Genomic DNA, 23,097 nt, shown 5'->3' on the forward strand with positions numbered 1-23,097 from the left:
TTTCTTACCTCTGAGGAATCTAGCAGAGGCCCCTTTCCAATTAACTTCTTGCACACCATGCACAGCTACCTGGTGATGCACCATCATTCCGGTAATCTCATTAGATCTCCCCTTCATTGTGCCAACATTGATGGTTGTTGCCCTAAAATTGTGTACTTGGATGGGACAATGCAAAGCTAGTTGTTGTGAGGCTTTTATGTGTATCTGAAAAGAAGATCCGTGCAAACATTTTCTAGGTAGTGTAGAACCTTGGTTAGAATTTTCTCACTCCCATACAGCATCCAGATTAAAGGGCAGTAAAGAGAGGGGTAAGAAGGGCATGAAAGTCGCCTTATATGTCTATATATGTATACATATACTCGGTATTAATCTTATGTTTATATATACATATATCATATATGTTTACATATATTAAACACTACACAGTACAGTATGAATTTTTCATATTAATACATACGAACACACATATACATACATATATATACTTTAAACCATTCATCCACACATAAACCCAAATACACATATGAATGTGCAGTCCACATAAGCATACACTTAGATGTAAATATATACATACATGCCCTTAAGCACAAAGATCCACACTGACATAAATATATATATATATATAGGGTTCACATAAGTGCACACATACACTTATACAGTACTCTGACAGGCACATGCACACAAGTGTATGGGTACAAGAGTGGGGGAACCTCTACTCACAGAATAGGAGCATGGTTAGCTAAGAAAGAAAGTCATATATGTTTAGATGAGACGGTGGGGGTGGTCAGGCAGGCATAACGTGTTAGCAAAGATTGATGCCATTTTAACGTAACATTAATATTTCTATTGATACTATTATTATTAATACACCCAAAGCCATATAAATTGTACTATTCAAGTTACATATCATAAAAGCATAGAAGAAATCATACCATTCTAATCTATATACTTACATACAAACATAGAAAAACTCATACTATTCTATGTTACATATTATCATTTAAAAATATAAGGTGTGGCTGGAAATGCTGAATGGAGAAGGCATTAACTAGAAGTACATTAGAATAAAGTAAGACAAAAATTCAGATTTAGCTTCCATTTTTCACCTTGAATCAGATTATGTAAACAGACTATTTCTATCTAATGTATTGACAAAGATGGATGCTATTTTAATGTGATGTTAATATCTAAACTCATGTCTATTTAAATTTTTATTAATACACTCAAAGCAATATAATATCATAAATTGTGTTATTCGAGCTACATATTATCATATAAACACAGAAGCATATAAGAAATCGTACTGTTCTAATCTACATACAAACATAAAAGCATAGAACTCATACTATTCTATAAACATTTAAGAATCCCTAAAACGAAATCAGTGCATGACCTGGGCATTGACATGTGTAATGATGCATCTTTCCAGGTGCATCTTATTAATTTGGCTATAACATGCTTTCTGGATGGTTCCTCTGAACTTTCAGAATGAGCAAACAGGAAACCATGATGGTCCTTTGGAGGAAATATATATCCTCAGCCATTTAGATTACTGCTCTCAGGTCATGCACTGGTTTTGATTCAGGGATTGCAATGCCTCCTAGGCCTGTGTATCCTGTCTCCTAGTCATTCAGCTTCATGTGTTGGTAGTACAGGACTTGAAATTTTCTAGTATTAAACTCCATGTTATTTTCCGCAGCCCACTTATATATTGCATCCAACTCCTATTGAAGATGCACAACATCTCCAGGATTCTGTATCCTCTGAGAGACTTTTCTATCATCTGCATAGCTAGCAAGGATGGTTATCCGAGCTGTTGAGGGCATGTCTGAGAGGGTCACAATGAATAGCAGTTTGTCCAAGAGAGCGCCTTGTGGGACAGCATTCATTATTTGCATTTCCTTCTGTCTTTTAGAAAGTCATGTAGCCATTCTCCAAATTTTCCAACAATGCCAAAATTATGCAGCTTGTGACATTATACCATGGTCAACTTTACCAAAAAACTTTTGCAAAGTCGATATATATCATGTCCACATTTGAGTTGTTGAATAGCTGCTTTAGCACTCAGTCACAGTGCTGCAAGAGCTGTGTCAGGCAGCTTCTACCTGATTGAAACCCATGCTGGGTGACAGTCAGCAAGTCATTCTCTTCAAGGAGTGCAACTAGCTTTCTTCTGACTATTCATTTCATGACTTTGCTGATATGTGAGGTCAGAGAGATAGGCCTATAGCTTTTAACATCAGCTCTGTTTCCTCCTTTATGAATAGTGCATATTATTCCCTACTTCAGTTTGGTTGGGAGCTTGCCATTTGCAAAAAAGCTCAGAAAAAGAAGCTGCAGTGGGTTTGCAGGAGCTCATTTGTATTATTGCAGAAAGATTGTTGGGAATCCACAGGGGCCAGTAGCTGAATTTGTGTCTGCATTATCTATAGCTGGTATACACACACGTGCACGCACATGTAAGGAACAAAACAGTTTCATTCAAATTAGTTGGTACTATTGATTTTCAAGCATTTTAAATTTGAATGACAGAAGTTGATTGTTATTACTGTAAAGTGGGCTGCGATTGGTCGAGGAAGGTCACGTAGTGTCATAGTTTGATGTTGGTATTGGTCACAATCAGTTGGAAAATATTGCATGGTGAACAGGAAATTGGATAATTAATTAGCACATATTTAAATTGAAATTGAGCCTTTATAATATATTTTTGATCTCTCACCTTAATGTATAATCTTCCTGTGATAACTAAAATTTCAACTTTATCCATGGATAGTATATTTTTTCACATCACTTCTACTATTGCTGTTAGTTTTAGTATGTATCTTACTTATTTTTATTTTATTTAAATTAAAAGAATAGGATGTTTTGAAAGTTCTTAATAGTCTTTAATTAGTTTTCAAACCTTGTAAATTTTATTTAATGCCTGACTCTATAAGATCCTTATTATTCCATTATTCCATGGCTTGTAGTGGTATTGTTACTGTTATTCTATGGTTGACTTAAATAAATCTAATTCTTGTTCCATTATTATTATGCACTTGTTAACACAAGTTCCTGATTATTATGTACTAGTTAACACAAGTTCCTGATTATTTAAGATAGTGTAATTAAACTAGTACATAATTATCATGTTCTCTATTAATTGCTTGGACTGCTATTGTATTCTTTGTTAATTCCAACCATTCATTTTATTAGTTTCTTAAACCTTGATGAGCCCATTATTATAAACTATGTAAATCCTATATATTAATTCTTTACATTAGTTATAAAATAAATTTTATGTCTTATGTGTCCTTGAATGATATTAGATATATAAGTTTTAATTTTCACCATTATAATTCTATGTTAATTCCAATCATTCACTTAACCAGTTTCTTAAACCTTGATGAGTCCATCATTATAAACTATGTAAATCCTTATGCATCAATTCTTTACATAAAATAAATTTTATACCTTATGTGTCCATTAAATATGATATTAGATATATAATTTTCACCATTATATTCTATGTTAATTCCAATCATTCATTTTACCAGTTTCTTAAACCTTAATGAGTCCATCATTATAAACCGTGTAAATCCTATGTATCAATTCTTTTATAGTAGTTATAAAATAAATTTTATCTCTCATGTGTCTTTTAAATAATATTAGATATATTAGCTTTAATTTAAATTTTTAAATAATTTTAAATAATTTTTTGTCCAATATATATAAAAAAATTTTAACTTCACATCTTATCTATGGTTCTTTTAGACTTTACCAAAGCTTTTTAAATTAACACTACTTCATGGTTTTGCATACTGAATGTATTGATTAATTACATCACTATTATTCACATATTAATTAAGCTAATATTGGTATCTCAAAGTTTCCATACTTAGTATATGTAAAACAATACTGATACATTATTCTGATTAATGAAATCTATAAATAAAGACATACTGTATCTGTACATATATAGCAATTTTTTTTTTGACACTGTTGACCTAGGTTCCTTATGTTAAACTTCCCCTGCTACATTATAAACTGGTCTGCTAGTAGTAAAACTCCTCCAACCTATAATAGTGGTGTCACTAAAACCAAAAGAATCTTTATAACTATATCCATGTATATTGTTTACCCCTTCCCTTTCCTTATAAGGAAAAGGCTGGTGCCCTCTTAAGCTTTAAATCACTAGGTCTGATGAGATGAAACAAAAATAAAATAAAATAAAATCAGTGACAGTTAAAATTCTGCTTAGAATTAATTACTAGCCTGTTTGGTCTGGCTAAGTCAAAATGTTTTTTTGTATTCTTCCTTCCCACTTGGATTCCTTTCGTTACCAAACCGCCCAAAGCCGCCCGAAAAAGATTTTGGTTCATGTGAACAAGCCGCCCAAAACCGCCCGTAATCACCTATTCATATTTAAATGAGAATATCCGAGCAAATCTCGTTAGTACATTCGTGAAAACACGTGATTATTTGTGTAAACAGTTCAGCTATAGTTTTGTACAACGATCAACGTGTTTTTTTTAATTTTGTGAATTTTGGGAGATTTTTTTCCAAATTTGTACCTGTTGTGTTTTCAAAATTTGTAATCCTGACAAAAAAATGGATACGAATTTTATTCTGTCAAGCAGCGAGTCAGAATTCGAAGGATTTTCCGTTGAAGACCTTGATAAATCTAACTCTGTAACCGAAAAAAAAAAAGCACGTGGTATTTGATAATGAATCTGAGGTTTCATTTTCCGAAAATGAAAGCAGTGAATCCGAGAGCTCCGATGATAGCGATAAAGAGAATGAATTAGTACCTGAATGGAGTGAAAATTTAAAAACTCCTTCTTTCAGTGATTTTTCTGAAGAAACTGGACCAAGTCACAGTCTTACCCAGGAGAGTAAAGCTTTAGACTATTTCTTTTTGCTTTTTCCGATGTACCTATTTGAATTGTAGTATATTGTCAACTTAATGTGACAATCCCAATAAGGGAACACACTACTGCCGTTTAGCCCTAGGAAGCTGGACCGCTTCCTTCGGCCTTGACACAATTACTGTGTCCTTAAGTTTGTGAAGGGGAGACAAGCTCCCCCACCCAGCCTAGCCAGCATTCAGGCTGATGATGAGCAAAGACTCAGAAACATGTCCCTGAATGCTGGCTAGGCTGGGTGGGGGAGCTTGTCTCCCCTTCACAAACTTAAGGACACAGTAATTGTGTCAAGGCCGACAGGAAGCGGTCCAGCTTCCTAGGGCTAAACGGCAGTAGTGTGTTCCCTTATTGGGATTGTCACATTAAGTTGACAATATACTACAACTTTGTCGCTCCACTACTGCTTAAATCTCTCTGAGAGATTTAGAAATAGGCACTATCATGCTATTAGCTGTCAGAAGTGAAAGTGCTCACTGCTAGTGAAGTATCTGTCTGCCTGTATGCCTGTTGCTGGCCTGTCGATTCTTTGGCTACTGACAGCTAATACCATGACTGGCCGGAGCGAGCTATATGTCTGTCTGTCTCTCTCTCTATCTATCTATTACTCGAAAGTTCGCGCGTCCGCGCTAGCTAGTCGTGAGTAGAAAACACAAATTTAATATAAAAACATATTTCCTGAAATTGCAAATTATTTAAAATATAAAAATATAATTTTCAACAGAGAGAATTTATCAAAATAGAAAACAAATGAAATTTGAAGTTAAAAAATAATAGGATCGACCACTCACTACTAGCTAGCGCGGACGCGCGAACATTCGAGTAATAGATAGATAGATAGATAGAGAGAGAGAGAGAGAGACAGACATATAGCACGCTCCAGCCAGTCATGGTATTAGCTGTCAGTAGCCAAAGAATCGACAGGCAGACAGACAGATACTTCACTAGCAGTGAGCACTTTCACTTCTGACAGCTAATAGCATGATAGTGCCAAAATTATATTTTTATATTTTAAATAATTTGCAATTTCAGGAAATATGTTTTTATATTAAATTTGTGTTTTCTACTCACGACTAGCCCTGCGCGGACGCGCGAACTTTCGAGTAATAGATAGATAGATAGAGAGAGAGAGACAGACAGACATATAGCACGCTCCGGCCTGTCAGTAGCCAAAGAATCGGCAGGCCAGCAACAGGCATGCAGGCAGACAGGCAGATACTTCACTAGCAGTGAGCACTGCTGGAACACATCTATAGATGAGATAGAAGACTTGTTTAATATGTACCTAGTTAAATATGGTAGAGTAAAAAGAAGACAACAAGAAACACAGGGAATTACAGTTAATGGGAGGTAGATGAAGGATGTTGGAATAAATGATACAAGAATGGTGCCACCACCACCATCATCATCATCATCATCTGTTTTTCATGCTGACATGGGTTAGACAAAATTCATCAAAACCTTGTGTGTGAATGTGGAAGAAATACACATACATATATATAAATATACGTATATACTTCAGCAAGTTAATTTGGGATTCCTTAACAACAATGTAACCTTCATATAATTAAGGTATCTTTGGCCTGATGAGTACCTAGTGGAGTACCCCTTGTTGAGTAATTATTACATCAGCAGATCTGCTAGCTAGAAACATATGTAGCCTGGATTTTACCAGCTCCACTCCCTCAATTTGGATTTGGATGCTAAATCATGATGACGATTATGATTCATATCAACTCAAGTCGCTGACTGTGAGCTATAAAAAAATGTTTTTCAGCATACCAAACTTTGATATGGGAAAGGCCTAGAAGCTTCAACACCAATAAATTATTATTGTTCCTGAACATTGTTTTTTACACCTACCATTGACTGCTTGAAGCTTACAAACTTCCTACACTTAGATCCTTGTATCTTATAATTACATATATATATCATGCTAGCATGGAAAGCGGACGTTAAACGATGATGATGATGATGAAATATATACATATAAACTTACCCATCTCCATCCCGTTGTTGTCTTGGGTTGTGGAACTGGTCATTTTGTTGGTTCATCTGTGCAGCCATGACACAATTGTGTGCATAATGGCTGGTGATATTATTGTATCGCTGTTTCATCTTTAAGTCTTCTAATGTACTCTTGGTAATGTTAATCTCCAGGATGTACTGTTTACGTTCATCATTAGCTTTATGATATGCCTGTAATTTTAAGGAGATTTGTTGCATGTAAAAAACTACAGCATTAGTAGCCTAACGGAACATTTTTATCAGTGTTAAAATTTATTTAATTCTTACTCACAGCACAAACTTAAAAATAATAACACTAAGAAATATAGAAATATAAAGACTTAGAAGCAGCAAGAATATGGAGAGTGAAAGCAAAAATATCTTTTCAAAAACTAGATTTTGATAGTTTCTCTCTCCAAGGAACATTAGTAAATTTTATTTATCAAAGAACAGAATAAAGCTTGGCATGTAGTACCAACTAGTTTATGACATCCCACTTTGAAGACTACCTTCATGTGACCCCTCTCTGCCATGGTCTTGATGGTATGATGATGCCTTTTCACCACTCCATTTCCACTTGGCTGGTATGCCACCCTGAAGAAGCAGCTGACCTGCCACCCATCAAGCATTTCTTTCAGTGCCATTATCCAGAAGCAGCTCATCCACGGGACCTCGTTTGAGGAATATCTCATTTAGTACTCTCACGATTTTCTCTGCGGTCCCCATCTTCATCTCACTCCATATGGCCAACTGCCTTGGTCCGCAGTCAACCATTGAGAGGTACATCCCCTGCCGGTAGTGTGTTATGTCCACTGCCAGTCGTTTCCAGTTGTGGTCCACTGGAATACTTCCCGCCTCATGTACGCCCGGAGCAGGGTTGATGGACTGGTACCTGTCACAGCTGCTAACCACTCTCTGCACGTTCCATCTTGTTACATAGGAGTCAACTTTCCTAGCTAGAAACAACGTCCTGTCCACCTCATGTGATGCATGGTATGCAATCTCCAAATCACTCAGACGGCATACTGTAGCCACAGCCTGCTCCACATCCTCTGACACCTGCAACCAGGCTTGCTTTACCCTGATTAGGACGTCTGCCCTGTTCTTCTCAGAAGGCACAAAGATCATGCTCAGCTTCAGATCAAACTCAGCGGTTAATTCACGCAGTATCCCCAATCGACGCTTTATCAACATCTTTGTGGCCCCTTTGGTTTGCACCCTCGCTCATTGGTGATGACTGCCGTCACCCAACCAAGTACAGTGGCCCAATTGGTCCTAATTTCTATGGTGTGCAGCCCCCACTTCAAGGCTAGGTTCACTCCTTTCAAGAAGGCATCCAACTCCGCCACATTGATATGGTTGCAGTCATCCATCTTCCTGAGCCAGGCTGCATCTTCCACCACAACGCCTCCCACTTCTAAGACAACCCCTATCGCGATGCTACTGGTGTCACACCATATGATCCCATTCTTTGATTTGAGAACATACCAACTGCCTTTCACTGGATCCTCTGCTCTCACTCTGACCAAGGCTTCCTGCATCATGTCAGTCTTCTTCCCCACTTTATTGTTCCACTTCGCTCCTTCAGCTCATCTCTTGATGAAGCTACATGCTGTCTGGAGCCATCCACCAGCTTCCCACACACCAAGAACAGTTCCTGTCTACTCATGCTGGTGCCCAGTTTGGGGATCTTGTTCCTTTGCTGGAACACCAATGTGCCGGTCTTGTCTCTCCTTAGCTTGAGGCCCAGTGCAGTGCCTCCCTCCATCGCCTGTGGTGGCTTGGTCATCAGTACAAAACTCTTCAGGTGGCCTATGACCTCCATTGCTGGGATTATGGTTTCATCCACCATGATGACCTTGAGAATTGTTGCCATAAACTTTGGCGCTGAATTTAGCCCAAACTCCAGCCTGGTCAGACAGTATGTCTGGCCCTTATACCTGACAAGCTGATGCTTCCACAGTCTTTCAGTCACATGCACCTGCAGGTATGCCGACTTCAAATCGACTCTTGCAAGGTGTCCCCGCAGACATCTGTGGCCTCGCTGCCCGTATGACATGATATGTGGTCATTCAGCTCTTGGAAGTCAAGCACTGGTCTGACCTTATGCTTTGTGGGCTGTACCACTGCCATCAGCGGCAGGACTCTGCTCTCTACTTCTTCTTCCCAAGGGATCAATATGCCCTCCTTAATCCACTGCTCCACCTCCCCTCAAACTTGCTTCTGGCATCTCCTTTCAGAGTATGCTGATAGCAGCCCACTTTATTTTTTAATGTCAGGGGCTCTCCCTTCCAGTGCCACTCCACTGTCCACCTCTGGTCATTGAAGACAACATGAAAGTCCTGGTCTTCAGTGGTGTGTGCAGCATACTTTCCCCAATGCACGGTCTCGCCATATACGGTTTCCCCGCAACCCCGAATGTTACACCGGCCTCGTTGACAGTGACACCTCCTAAACAGATGATTGCATCCATCCCCATCACCACGTCAATCTCATCCACCAAGTGGCCAACTACAATTGCTTGCAGTGTCAACTTTATCCCTGCACCACAATCTGTGCATCTGTAATGCCTTCACAGTGTACCTCTCTTCCATCGACTGCCCTTACACTACTTTCTCCACTCCATGTCTCTACCACTTCTGGAGTCATCAGGGTCGTCGTACAGCCCATGTCCCCTCCACCAGAATGCTGACTACAGGTAACAATAAATGCGTCTCTATTGATCCGAAGGTATAACTACCGGCACAGTAGTCTCCCCTAGACCGTTTCCCCACAGACAGTCGCTGGCTATATGTCCTGCTTCTCGACACCGGTAGCAAATGACCTCAGGCTTGGGTGACTTGCAGTCTCACACCATGTGCGGGCCCTGACACCAGAAACACTGTCCTTTGAATGGTCACACATGTTCCTTGTTTGACCCCTCTCCACTACTCCTTGCTCAGCCACTTTTCGTTGTTGCAGTCGCTGCTACAGGCGTCATCCTGCAACACAAAACTAGCACGCAAGCCCAAGATATAATGTCTGCCATTGCCATAGAGTTAACGTTCGGCAGCTTTTGCAACTTGACCGACATGTGGTCAGGAAAGCCAGTCACAAACACTAACTTAACCGTTCGGTCCAGTGATTCACCTTCATGTCCCACTAGTTTAGCCAATCTCCTGAGTTCATCGGCAAATACATCGACCTGTTTGCTGGTCCACTTTGCTTTCCCCAGGCGAGCATATGCTTTGAACATTGCTTCTGCAAAGGCCTCCATCAAACAGATTTCTATTTTTTCCGTGCTAAGTTGGTCCCTTTCTTCCATTTCTAGGTATAGCACCAACGCCGAACCATCTAGGTACAGCGGTATAAAACTCGCAAAGTCATAACAAATGACCATATCTAAATGCATTAAAAACACTATAACATATTCAGAATACTATTTCAGAAAATTATCTCCATTCTCTTTGAGCAAATAAAAGATAAATTTAGATGGGGCAAAAGGAGTAAGATAAAATAAGGTAAATTTGCCTCTTCAATTCTTCACAATTACATTTGAAAAAAAAAATCATACACATCAATATCTTTCAAAGACACCAGAAAGATCAGAAATTCAACAAAATTTAAAATATCTAGGTTAAATGAAAGAGAATCATGGAAAAATGGCAAAATATGAAATTAACAAAACTTGATTAAATCAAAAACCTTAACATAAAATATTCTCTATAGCTTCTTCACAATCTGCTGGAGTGGCTCTCAGCAGGATTCTAGTTCAAGCACCCCATATAACTCCTCATAACTATTTTATATTTTGGAATTTTCGAAACAATTTTGTGAATTTGTGTTCTACACAGACAGAAGACACCAGAAGTGCCAAGTGGAACAAAATGCTTAGCCAGCAAAATTAAGAAAAAAACTATTTAGATATGTTTACCATAAAAAAGACATACCTGTTACAGGTTGTACGGGGTTACATGTTACCAGTAGCTTTCAAGAGTGACCAATAACACTTGAATGCTACTAACACAGACAAGTGTTTCATTTGTTGATTGGGAGAGGGAGGCACAAGACTGAAGTGGATGGAGGAAAAGAATGCACAGTGGTTGTTTGAAGTTTGAAGGAGAGAGAATGAAGCACAAGAAGATCAAGAGAAGGCTTAGAAAGAATGAAACTGGAAAAATGAAGGAGTGTTGCTTTTTACGTGTATGATTTGTGGGAGGAAATGCTTGAGTCATGCAAGCCTGGTCAGCCATCAGAGAACTCACATGAATCAACCTTTTGTAAATTGTGATATGGCTATTGCTTACAACAGATGTGCAACCTGTGGAAAGGTGTGCCTTTCAGTTAGAGGATTGAAAAGACATGTCAAAAGACTTCATACTGTGACACCTGTTCCTTATGCCATCTAGCACAGCTGTGCATTATGCAATAGAATGTACAAATCTTTGGCCAGGCTCAAGAGTCATATAAAGGCCTCACGTTGCATCATCAGTGAGTCATTTCAATGATTCTTTCTAGCAATGGCTTTCTCTCGTATACAAGAAAGCAGCTACTATATATGTATATATATATATATCCCTGTCCCATGTGTTCCTTACCATTCCATTCTCTCACATATTCTTGTCCAGTTGCGAAATGATGATTATGCATTGCTAAGCTAAGCTAAATCTCGTTTCAATCCTTCATTCACTCATTCACCATTAACACTTTAAATGTATTGCTTACTATTTAAATGTACTGTTTACTAACAGCTAATTTTCTCAGAAGCTAACTAATTAAATTAGGATAATTACTCATCTCTTGGCCTGTTTAATTTCATATTCCTCGTTTCTCTAGTTTAATTTCTCATCTGCCATGAAAACTGAATGTATACTATACTAAACGGTCCTGCTCCTTTCATTAGATCCTCATACCATTTTCCCCAAATTAAACTCGTTTGTTCATGGTGCACCCACCTTGTCCCGCCCCCACCACCAATACTGGATATCTCGATCTTTACCCCGATCTTTATCTCTGTCTTCTCACCATCTACACCGGATATCTCTCTCTCCTCCCACCACCATTACCCGATGTCTCTTCTCTCCACTAATCCTCCTCACTGGGCTGTTCTCTATATATTACCTGCACTCTTCCTCTTTCTCTCTCTCTCTCTCTCTCCTGGGACATATGCAACTAATTCAGTTGCTCTTCGTTTCGTTTTGTTCTGTCTAGCGATTTCTCACCACCACTACCAGATGTCTCTTCTCCCAATCTCCCTTCTTCTCTGGTGCTGTTCTCTATACTACCTGCACCCCCACTCTCTCTCCGAAAAACACAACTAGGTTAGATGCCCACCTACTTAACCGACTATCCTTCGTTTCGTTTCATCCCGTCTAGAAATATTCCAACAACTACCCAGTAATTTTCCATGCACATATCAATTGAAGGTGACAACTAATGTGCTGTATGTGTGTGCTTGATCGCCTGTGTCTGTGCGCATGTGCTTGTGTGTATGTATGGATGAAGTTGCTTCCTCTCTCTATCTGAAATAAGTCCCTCCCCCTCATACGATGACCATAATGCTTGTACTCACAATGGATGAACTTGCTTCCTCTCTGTCTGAAATCACCCCCTTATGACGACCATGATTCTTATACTCACAATTCTGCTGACACCTAAAACACCTAATCCTACCTCTAGTAGGGGCTATGATCTTAATCCTAACACACTTGAATGTTTGAATGATGTCATGTCGGAAGTCAGAACAGATGAAGCATGCCTAAAAAACGAACACAACAACCTCCCTCTTCTTTTCAGGCACTGAATAACATCTCTCCTCCCCATCCTCACCCAACATTCCTTTTCCAGTTTTCAGAGTTGGCACAGTCAGTGTAGGCACACTGAAAGGTAGATCTAGCGAGATTGTAGAGATGCTTGAAAGGAGACGTGTCGATGTATACTGCATACAAGAGGTAAGATGGAGAGGAGCTTCAGCTAGGGTCCTCACAGGCAAGGCACATAGGTACAAAATCTTCTGGCAAGGTAACACGGATGGAGTGGGGGGGGGGTAGGCATATTCCTTGCAGAGAAATGGGTAGATAAAATCATAGAAGTTGTTAGAGTATGTGATAGAGCGCTTAAGCTTAGGCTAGTCCTGCAGAACAGCACAGCTACAATTATCTCTGCCTATACCCCACAAGTGGGCCTACCAAATGATCAGAAAGACCATTTTTATGATACCCTTCTGCAGGCTACTTCAGAGATGAGTGGCAATGACCTCATCGTTGCAGCTGAAGATTTTAATGGGCACGTTGGACAGCAATCTGGTATCTTCACTGGTGTACACGGGGGGCCATTGTATTGGTTCCTGAAACAACGAGGGAACTAGGCTACTGGAGATCTGTCATGTATGTAACCTTTTAATCTGCAACACTAATTTCAGGAAACCAGACAGCCACCTGATAACCTACATCAATCAGGTGACTCTGCTAGCCAGATTGATTTCATCCTCACCAGACAGCGGGATGCAAGGTTGCTCTTAAATACAAAGACCCACCTGGGTGAAGAATATACCCACTCAGCATAGGCTAGTCATTAGTGACTTTAGGCTCAAGGCCAGAAGAATACCAAGAAGCAGACCAATCCAAAAAAGAAGGATTTGGAAGCAAAAAGAACCCTTCACATGGTTAGAGATATAGGGACATCCTCAGCAAAAGATTTGATGAGAGGGAGGAGGAGCTACAGACCACAGACATAGAAGGTAGCTGGAAATTCGTATGGGACAGCTTGCTGAGTGCCATTGACCAAGTCTGCAGACATAGAGCTACATGGTGGGGAATAGTATGGTAGACAAAGCCATTAGAGCAAAGAAACAGGCCTGGAAGGGTGGGGGTAGCAGGGAACTGTATCAGGTAGCCAAAAGGGAGGTTGGGTGGCAGGTATACATAGCCAAGGGCAAAGCAGAAAAGAAGAAGAAGTTTGCCAATGTCTAGCGACATGAGGACCAAAGAACTGAGGTATTTCTGATAGCAAGACAGTGTGTGAGAGAAAATTGTGATTTCACAGGAGAGAAATGTGTCCACATGGATGATGGTACACTTGCTTTCAGTGATTCGGAAAAGAAAGAGGCTTGGAGAAGCCATTAGGAAAGACTGCTGAACGTGGAAAATGAATAGGAGGAGGAGAGCCTGCCAAATGTTGACCCAGTAGAGGGACCAGCTATCTGAATAGACAGCTCCCTTGTAGATAAAGCAATTAAGGGTATGAAGCTAGGAAAAGCCCCCGGCCCATCAGGAATCGCTGCTGAGATGCTTAAAACATCTGTTGGTGTGGACTATGGCCTAGTCACCTGCATTGTAAACCAGGGAGTTCATGATGGAGTCATACCCAATGACTGGCGTAGCAGCACCATAGTCAACTGCTACAAGGGTAAAGGTGATGCTCTAGCTAGAAATAACTACAGGGGTATCAAACTGCTGGATCAGGTGATGAAGGTCACGGAGAGGGTCATAGCCCATCTCATCAGGGCGAGAGTCTGCTTAGATGAGATGCAGTTCGGTTTTGTGCCGGGTAGAAGCACCATTGATGCCATATTCCTGGTTTGACAACTGCAGGAGAAATACCTAGCTAAAGATAAACCCCTATACTTAGCTTTTGTGGACTTGGAGAAAGCCTTTGACAGGGTCCCCCAATCCCTTATCTGGTGGGTGATGCAGAAACTGGGGATTGACGAATGGTTAATAAGGGCTGTACAGGCTCCATACAGAGAGGCCATTAGTAAGGTTAGGATTGGCAATGAGTATAGTAAAGAATTCTGGGTAGAAGTAGTGGTCCACCAAGGTTCAGCCCTCAGTCCCCTTCGATTCATCATAGTCCTCCAGGCAATAACAGAGGAATTCAAGACAGGTTCCCCCTGGGAGCTCCTCAATGCTGATGACCTGGTCCCTCATAGCAGAATCACTACCAGAACTAGAAAAGAAATTTTGGATGTGGAAGCAAGGTTTAGAATCAAAAGACTTTAAAGTCAATGTAGCAAAGACCAAAGTTCTAGCAAGTAGGAAGGTGAACACATCATCATACACCTCGTCAGGTAGGTGGCCCTGCTCGATCTGTAGAAAAGGTGTGGGTAGAAACTCCATAAGATGTACCCAGTGTAAGCTATAGACACATAGGAGGTGCTGCAACATCAAAGGAAGATTAACCGAGAAGATAGCTTTTGTGTGCAGCAGATGCACAAGGGCAATAAACACTGCAGATGCTCAGAAAACAGATTCCATTACACTCCAGGGGCAGAAACTAGAAGCACTTGATAGCTTCCGCTACCTAGGTGACCAAGTTAGTAGTTGGGGTGGATGCTCAGAGAGTGTTACCATTAGAATAAGAATAGCCTGGGCAAAGTTTAGAAAGCTTCTACCTTTACTCAAAGTGAAAGGTAGATTATACGATGCATATGTGCAAACTGCCATGCTTCATGGCAGTGAAACATGGGCTGTGACTGTGGAGGACATGTGTAGGCTCGAAAGAAATGAAGCTAGCATGATCCACTGGATGTGTAATGTCAGTGTGCACACACAACAAAGTGTAAGCGCCCTGAGAGAAATGTTGGACATAAGAAGCACAGGATGTGGCGTGCAAGAGAGACGTTTGTGCTGGTATGGTCATGTACTACAGATGGATGAGGAGAGATGTGTGAAGAAGTGCCACTCCCAAACAGCTGAAAGAATCCAGAGTAGAGATAGACTCAGGAAGACATGGGATGAGGTGGTCAAGCATGACCTTCAAACATTGGGCCTCACAGAGGCAATGATGAAAGACAGAGATCTCTGGAGATATGCTGTGACTGCGAAGACTCGGCAAATAAAGTGAATTCATGACTGTATCCTACACCAGTTTCACATAACCAGCCCCAGCCCATTCAAAAGTACCTTGGATCGTAGGGCGACCTGCTGTGCTTGAGGAGACCTATTGAGTCAAGTACATCAACAACACCAAAATGAAAATCAAATGGAAATTGTGGTTGTGATACCTTTGCCAGTGGCATGTAAAAGGCACCATCCGAATGTGGCTGATGCCAGCGCTGCCTTGACTGGCTTCTGTGCTGGTGGCACATAAAAAGCACCAACCAATTGTGGCTGTTGCTAGTCTCCTCTGGCCCCTGTGCCGGTGGCACGTAAAAAGCACCCACTACACTCACAGATTAGTTGGCGTTAAGAAGGGCTTCCAGCTGTAGAAACACTGCTAGATCAGACTGGAACTTGGTGCAGCCTCCTGGCTTCCCAGAACCCAGTCAAACCGTCCAACCCATGCTGACATGGAAAACGGATGTTAAACGATGACGACGACGACGACGACGATGATGATGATGATGATGATGATATATACATATATATATATGTGTGTGTGTTCCTGGGGTTAAAATGAAGTAACAAAGCTCTGCATGGAACATCCACACAGAAGTGACAACAAACATTACTGTTTAGTATTATTACTACTTGAATCTCTTTCAGAGCTACTTTAGCTTGCTGCAAGATCAGTGGCTAACTGTCACTTATTTGTTTATATATTGTGAGTAGGGATGAATGACTGCCATCTCTAGCAGGCAAATGTCCAGTACTGAGGACAGGTACACACCCAGAAACCAGCTGGTCTGCTGGTCTTGCCACACTGGAGGGGAGTCATTTGCTCCCTTACTTGCAATATATCAAACACAGGTTGTGTGTCATTAACCAGCAGGAAAATATGTTTTCCTGGGGTTAAAATGTAGTAACAAAGTTCTGTATGGAACAGCCACGCAGAAGTGACATCAAACATTACTGTTTAGTATCATTACTACTTGAATCTCTTTCAGAGATTTAAAAACTGGCTTGTTATATACATATAAGTAAATATTTAAGTGTTAGGTATGTTCCTAGTAGTAAGCTGATGAAGCTTATCTATGGCTGATGTCATCCATGATATTTGCACAATTGTTGCTGAATCTACCTCAGGAATTCCTCAGTGAATGTTGAGTATACAACAAATGATAGAGACAAAAAATGGAATAGACAAGAAATTTTATTGCTGATCATTTTGACCTATCTTGCATCACTCACTCATGGTGGGACACTGTACAACTGGTTGTGGTGCATCCCTTGGTGCAGATGCATCTCGTGAGGTGATGTTATAAGGGATATCTTGTTAAATAAACTCAGTTTCATTTGGTTTTAATACAGCATGTTGCTGGTGACCATATGTTTAAGCTGTTGGGCAGGAATGGTGAGGGATGGATTTTGTTGCAGCTTTATAGACAAAGACAGGGGGTAATTAAGAAGAATAAATCATGCAATAAAGTAAACCACTGTGTGTGTCAGTAACCATATATAGTTACTTCTGTACCCACACTTGTGGTCCTATGTACTCTCACATTCTCCCATACATGCCATAAAAAAAATTTTTTGAACTCCTCAGAAATTTTCATTTGCCTTCATTTGCCTTATGCATGTGCTAGATTATATAGCTCAACTACAACTGAAATAAACTTAGCTGTTATTTGTAGCACATCGAGTTTTCTGGTGATGGCTTTATATCTTTCCGTCTGCTGTTTGATGAGAAATCTACACATGCACAAACATATCCACTGTATAAAACAGCTGGTGTTTGTGCCTTTAGAAAGCCAGAAGAGGGAAGAACAGGATGTTTTCTAAGGAAAGTTGAGATTAAAAAAAATTTTTTTCCAGATTTGTATTCTCTGTATTTTTCTACTTAGATTAAAATAAATTTGGATCTTTTCTGTTCCAATTGATTTCATATTTAGTGTAATGATGTAGTTTTGCATGCTAATCATTGACATAAAATTCATTTTCACCATAAATCAATAAATAGAGAATTAATAATAGCTTTTAAAGTTTTTGAGTTTTGTGTAATTTTAGCAAATCGTAAACTACAGACGCATTCATGCCTGTTTCCATAGTGACAAGCCAAACATGAGAACTCTTTTTTCTGTGAGAAAGCATATGTGTTGACGAATATATTCTATGCAGGAAATTTTACCCATCTCTTTTCAGTGATTTGTGGAGGGCATACTTTCACATTCCAGAAATTGCTGGTTATAATTTTGAACATAGAACAGTGAACCACAGCGTTGGGTTTATTAACTTAAAAGATGCTACCCACGTACAAGTGGAGAGTACATGGGTGGCGGTAAAGTGAGGTAATAAATGATGCTGTGGCACTTACCATTGTATGGCTGGCTCATATCTCTGTGAGTTTACGTTGTACAGGAGAGAAGAAAATTGTAATTTGTTCTAGAAATTACTTGAATGCATTTCAAACTTACATTATCAATGAACTGATCAACTTTAAAATTAACTTTTTCTTTATTAATTTATGACAAAAATGATTTCATTTCCACAATTAGCATATAGGATTACACCAACACATCAAATTTGAAAACAATTGGCACAAAATTAAAGAAATTGAAAAGTGTGAGTCAAACAAAGATCTGTAATAGCTTTGATTCCCATCAAGGATATTTTGAAAGATGCGAGTTGCACCAAATCATTCAATTTTGAAATATAGTGAATGTTTATTTGTCCTTCCATCTCTCATGGATATATTCCTATATGTCCTATTATATTATGAAGAGATGTCAATGTGATCTTCAGTTAACCTTACTGTGGTTGAGCCTGTTGCCCTGACTGCTGCCCTTTAACTAACTAAAAAGCTTTGTTATTTTTTTTTTAGCCAATCTGACTTTGTTGCAACTTCAAGTATACGTAATTGCATCACTGCATTAAAAATTTCTTGTAGTCCCTCCCCCCTCCCCCAAATTTCTCAGACAATTGCTTATCTCTTAATATTAGTAGTAATACCCCCTCTCTTTCTTTCTATCTAGCTACATCTGCCCAACTATCTTATAGTATTAATGGTATATATATCTCTAAATTTCTGCTTGAGATATTAAGATGTTAGTATCGATCTCTCTTATGGGTTCTAATGACAAATTACTTTCAATTTCTATCAGTACAAGGCTCTTTATCTATCAATCTACCTGGTTTACAAGTGTTAATTGTAAATAACTTTCAGTTTCTGTCAGAAGAATCAAGTATTTATGTTTTTCGTTTCTCAACACCAACACAAAATGATACATGTAACTTTCTTTTTCAAACCTTTTTCAAACAAAAATAAATGAATTGGAAAACTATCTTCATATTTATGAATTTTTGATGGGGTGAATTATTTTTCTTGCTTTTGAGACTTACCTTAATTTTTATCATACTTTTAATTGACTCCGTGATCTTCTTTAAGATGTTGATGACCAGATTTGACTCAGGAAATAACTCCCCCAACAAAAAATAATCACCCAATCAAAAGAATTTGTAATTAACATAATTTCCATCAAGCAGAATTTTAACTACCATTTTTTCTTCCTACAGAAAACAAAATTGTTCTTCAGTTACTCTTCACTTCAAGACTTTTTTTTATAATTTGTTATGCTTGATTCCACATTGCTTTTTACCAAGTGCCTGATCTCTTCTAAGATGGTAACAGCATAATTTGACACTGGAAATGACAAACCACTTCCAGCCTTGCAGCAAAAAAATAATCACTCCGAAAATAATTCCAGAAAAGAAACAGAATTGATGTAATTCCCATCAAATAGACTTTTATATATTTTTATTTCTCACAAAAGACAAAATTGTTCTATATATCACATAACCAATTTTTAGGGCATTGCCTGTGAACTCAAAGAGACAAACTTTTGATAAGGGCCTTTACTGCAGACTAGTTATTGAACTGGTTGGCAGGAAAGAGACTTCTGGTAAAGTGGCAAAACGAGATCCAGGCTTGAATGATAAATTTTGCTCTCTCTCATGTAAATGAGTAACACACAATAAACAGCACTTCAACACATTCCCGTTTGTGGTTATTTTTACATGTAGCTTAACTAAAACTATAAATGAAACATAAGAAAACACATGAACATGCAATCATGGCAAGTGAGAATGCCATCGCACTGAAACTCCTACAATTCTGGCTAAAGTGAGCCAAGGAATGGTCTGCATCAGGAACATCAACCTTGAACCTGACAAAATATTTGTATGTAACAGCAGCACTGGATAAGAAGACAACAACGAGGATGTTAAAAATCTTAACCAGGCCACCAGTTACTCACAAATACAAGACTATAAAAAAATAGACTTGTAGAAACATTTTGGATTAGTTGCTGGGAAGCAGCATCCAGGATATCAGATACGGATAGGTTAGGCAATTCCATGCCTTACAAACTAATGGATAGCATCCTGCCCATTAGTTCGGAAACCTTGCAATCGTCTAACCCTGTGGTTCCCAAAGTGGGTGGTAGCATGCCACTGGAGGCAGTGGAAAGATCTAGGAGGACGTTGAAGAAAATTGGGGTGATGGCTGTCAAGGCCCCCCCCCCCTCTATTTTTCAACAGTGTACTCAGGTTTATAGAATAGTGCTTAAAATCCATCTTCAAAATGTTTTAAGTAAACCAACCTTAAGCAAGAAAAGAACAAAAATAAATAAATAAACCTCCTGAAAGTTTACTAGTGAAGCTGGCCATAAAATTCCCAAGAGAATTCCCTAGAAAGAAGAAAACATATGACACTGACAAAAACAACGTGGACAATAGTAATGACAAGAACAACAGGAACAAGGAAGTTAACAAAATATATATATAGTCCACAGATGAGATCCAATGATTCACAGTATAGAAGACTCTTAGTAGTGCTCAAATGATTCAAGCTTAGAAAGGGATGTCTTTTACAGGATATCAATTCCAAGGGGTAAAAGAATGGCTGTAAGAGAGATCAGGTTGAGAAGATATAGAGGCAATTATGTGGATAAACAAATTAGATTCGGTATGAAATACGAAATATGTATATATATATATATACAGGCAAAACAAGAGAAAGAAAAAAGTGGAGATTTTCAGATGATGAATTATTTAAGTATAGATATGTATTTATATCAATAGATCTGACTTACATAGAATAAAAACAACAGAAAAAGTTAAAGGGGCGGAAGAATGGTGTTATAAGTCCAACAATTGTTTCTGGGGGCTTGGAGATCCATCATAACGTTGGTAAATGTAGTTCATCACAATATGTGGCCATAATAGAAGCACTTCCTCCCTCTAATAAGGCTAGTTCTCCACATTTAATCATTCTATCTTTGAACTTTTCTGCATTAAGACCTGAAATGTACGATCTTTTCTACTCTGATGATGGAGGCTTGTCTTATACAATGTTAATTGCTTTCATGTTTTTATGTGCTACTATGAGAGCATGCCAGACAGTATTTTTTAACACATCTGGTGTTCTAACACAATCTTCAGGCACTGCCCACATAGCATAACAAACTAAAAATGGGATGATAGGGTTAGAAAATAAGCAAGAAAGAAGTAGATATAAAAGGTGGAAAGTTGAAAAACAGATAAACGTAAAAGAAAACAGAAAGAAGCAAAAGGGGAGAATTAGAATTTTCTTTTATGAATTTCCCCTTAGACCGTAAAATATAAGTTTGATTCGTTAACATATGGTGTGGATTTTTCGACTATTCTCCACTTTATTGTATGTGGTGTGGCATTCAGCTTCAAACCCCATATGTGTCTAACCAACTTAATAGCTTTACTTTTGTCCCTGTATCAGAAGGAACACATGATTAGCATAGTGTTTTTTTGAATTCACCTTCACATAGTCCAGTATAGCTTTTCTTATCAGTTATGTTATGAAAGACTAAATTTACATTTAATCTTTCATAACAAAATAATGGGTTATTTAGGTTAAGTTTTATTTGTGAAAAACAGTTGTTTTGAATTTGCAGTATTTTTGTGGTTGTGAGAGGTGGGGCACTAGGAGTGTGATGTGGGTGCCAAGGGGATAAAGTCCAAAAAAGTTTGGGAACCATTGTTCTAACCTATCTGTATCCAATATCCTGGCTGCTGCTTACTGATTTTTTGTCTAGCAGGATTATGATCAATGTCATAAGGTTGGCCCTGAAACATAATGAGGTTACATGAGATGATTAGTGTCACTATTACAAGAAGTTTGGAACAAGTTGGCAGCTCACCTCACCAAGTGTCAGGTGATGCCTGTGAGGGTGCATGGCTTTTCCAATGCCTTAGTCTTGCCATCACCCGTGGTAATGCTGTGAGCATACTGGCTTGCTTCAGTAGGTTCCGTTAAACCTTGTGCTGTGTAAGCAGTTGTGATAAAAAAAAAATTCCCCTCAAATGTTTTCAATAGTTTTAACAGAAAGATTTGGAAGAATTAGATGAAAGTTTTCTGATAATTTTCTTTTATGCAAATAAATATTTATGTTAATTTAAAAATTTGCCAGCAAAATCATATAAAATGACAATGTCCTAAAAGATATACATGTTTATATTTAAAATTTACATGTATAACATTAAAATTGTTTGAGAGAAAAATTAACAACCATGCAGCTTCAAGAGCTCTTTGTCATTGGGAAACTTGTGGGCTGGCTGCTCTTAAACACCCTGATGGCCAGCAAACATGATCAACTGCTCCTGACAAAGATTCCTAATTGACACAGGAGAAGTCAGCTTTATCTCAGCAATTGCTGATGGTTCCATAATCAAGGTGTATGGATGCTCCATTCTCTCCCTTTACATCTGCTCATAAGCATATACATGGGCATTCACCATCACTAATGTCCATCAGCCCATTATCAGAACAGACTTCTTTCGAGCTCACTCGCTGGTAGTCAATCTTCAACTTGTTAATAGCAACGCCAAAGCCTCTGTTTCTCTGGCAACATCTGCACATGCTGCTCCTCACTTAGCAGCCATCTCACAGACCAAGAATGAGTTCTTGGACCTCCTTGTGAACAGCCCCACTCTCACTACCCTGACATTCTCCAAACCCACAACTTGCCCTGGAATGAAACACCACATCCCAACTACCAGCTTCACATGTTGTCTACCACTGGATGGGTCGCCTGTCATTTACTCTTGCTACTGTGAGGGCCAAGTTTGACAATCTGGAAGCTTTGGGCATCATTCATCAGTCAAGCAGTCCCTGGTCATCACCTCTACATTTGATACTGAAACCTGCCTTAACACAAACACAGCCCTATTCCAAATATACAGGACTTCTCAGCCCAGTTAGCCAGATGTTCAATATTCTTGAAGGTCGACCTCATCCAAGGTTACCACCATATACCTGTATGAGATGGTGATGTTCCTAAAACGGCTGTTATCACTCT

At 39.0% G+C, this 23,097-nt stretch overlaps 1 protein-coding gene across 6 annotated transcripts in view; it reads right to left on the reverse strand.

The window, feature by feature from the left end:
• Positions 1–23,097, reverse strand: part of LOC106870161 (coiled-coil domain-containing protein 169) — a 310,407-nt gene that overhangs the window by 109,877 nt on the left and 177,433 nt on the right. For all 6 annotated transcript variants that reach the window (XM_089361602.1, XM_089361601.1, XM_089361603.1 and 3 more), the window contains one exon: positions 6,901–7,100. In XM_089361602.1, the coding sequence (XP_089217728.1) occupies positions 6,901–7,100 (200 nt within the window). The remainder of the gene's footprint in view (positions 1–6,900; positions 7,101–23,097) is intronic.

The sequence above is a fragment of the Octopus bimaculoides genome, chromosome 13 (assembly GCF_046866305.1).
Source record: "Octopus bimaculoides isolate indiv1 chromosome 13, ASM4686630v1, whole genome shotgun sequence".
NCBI lineage: Eukaryota > Metazoa > Mollusca > Cephalopoda > Octopoda > Octopodidae > Octopus > Octopus bimaculoides.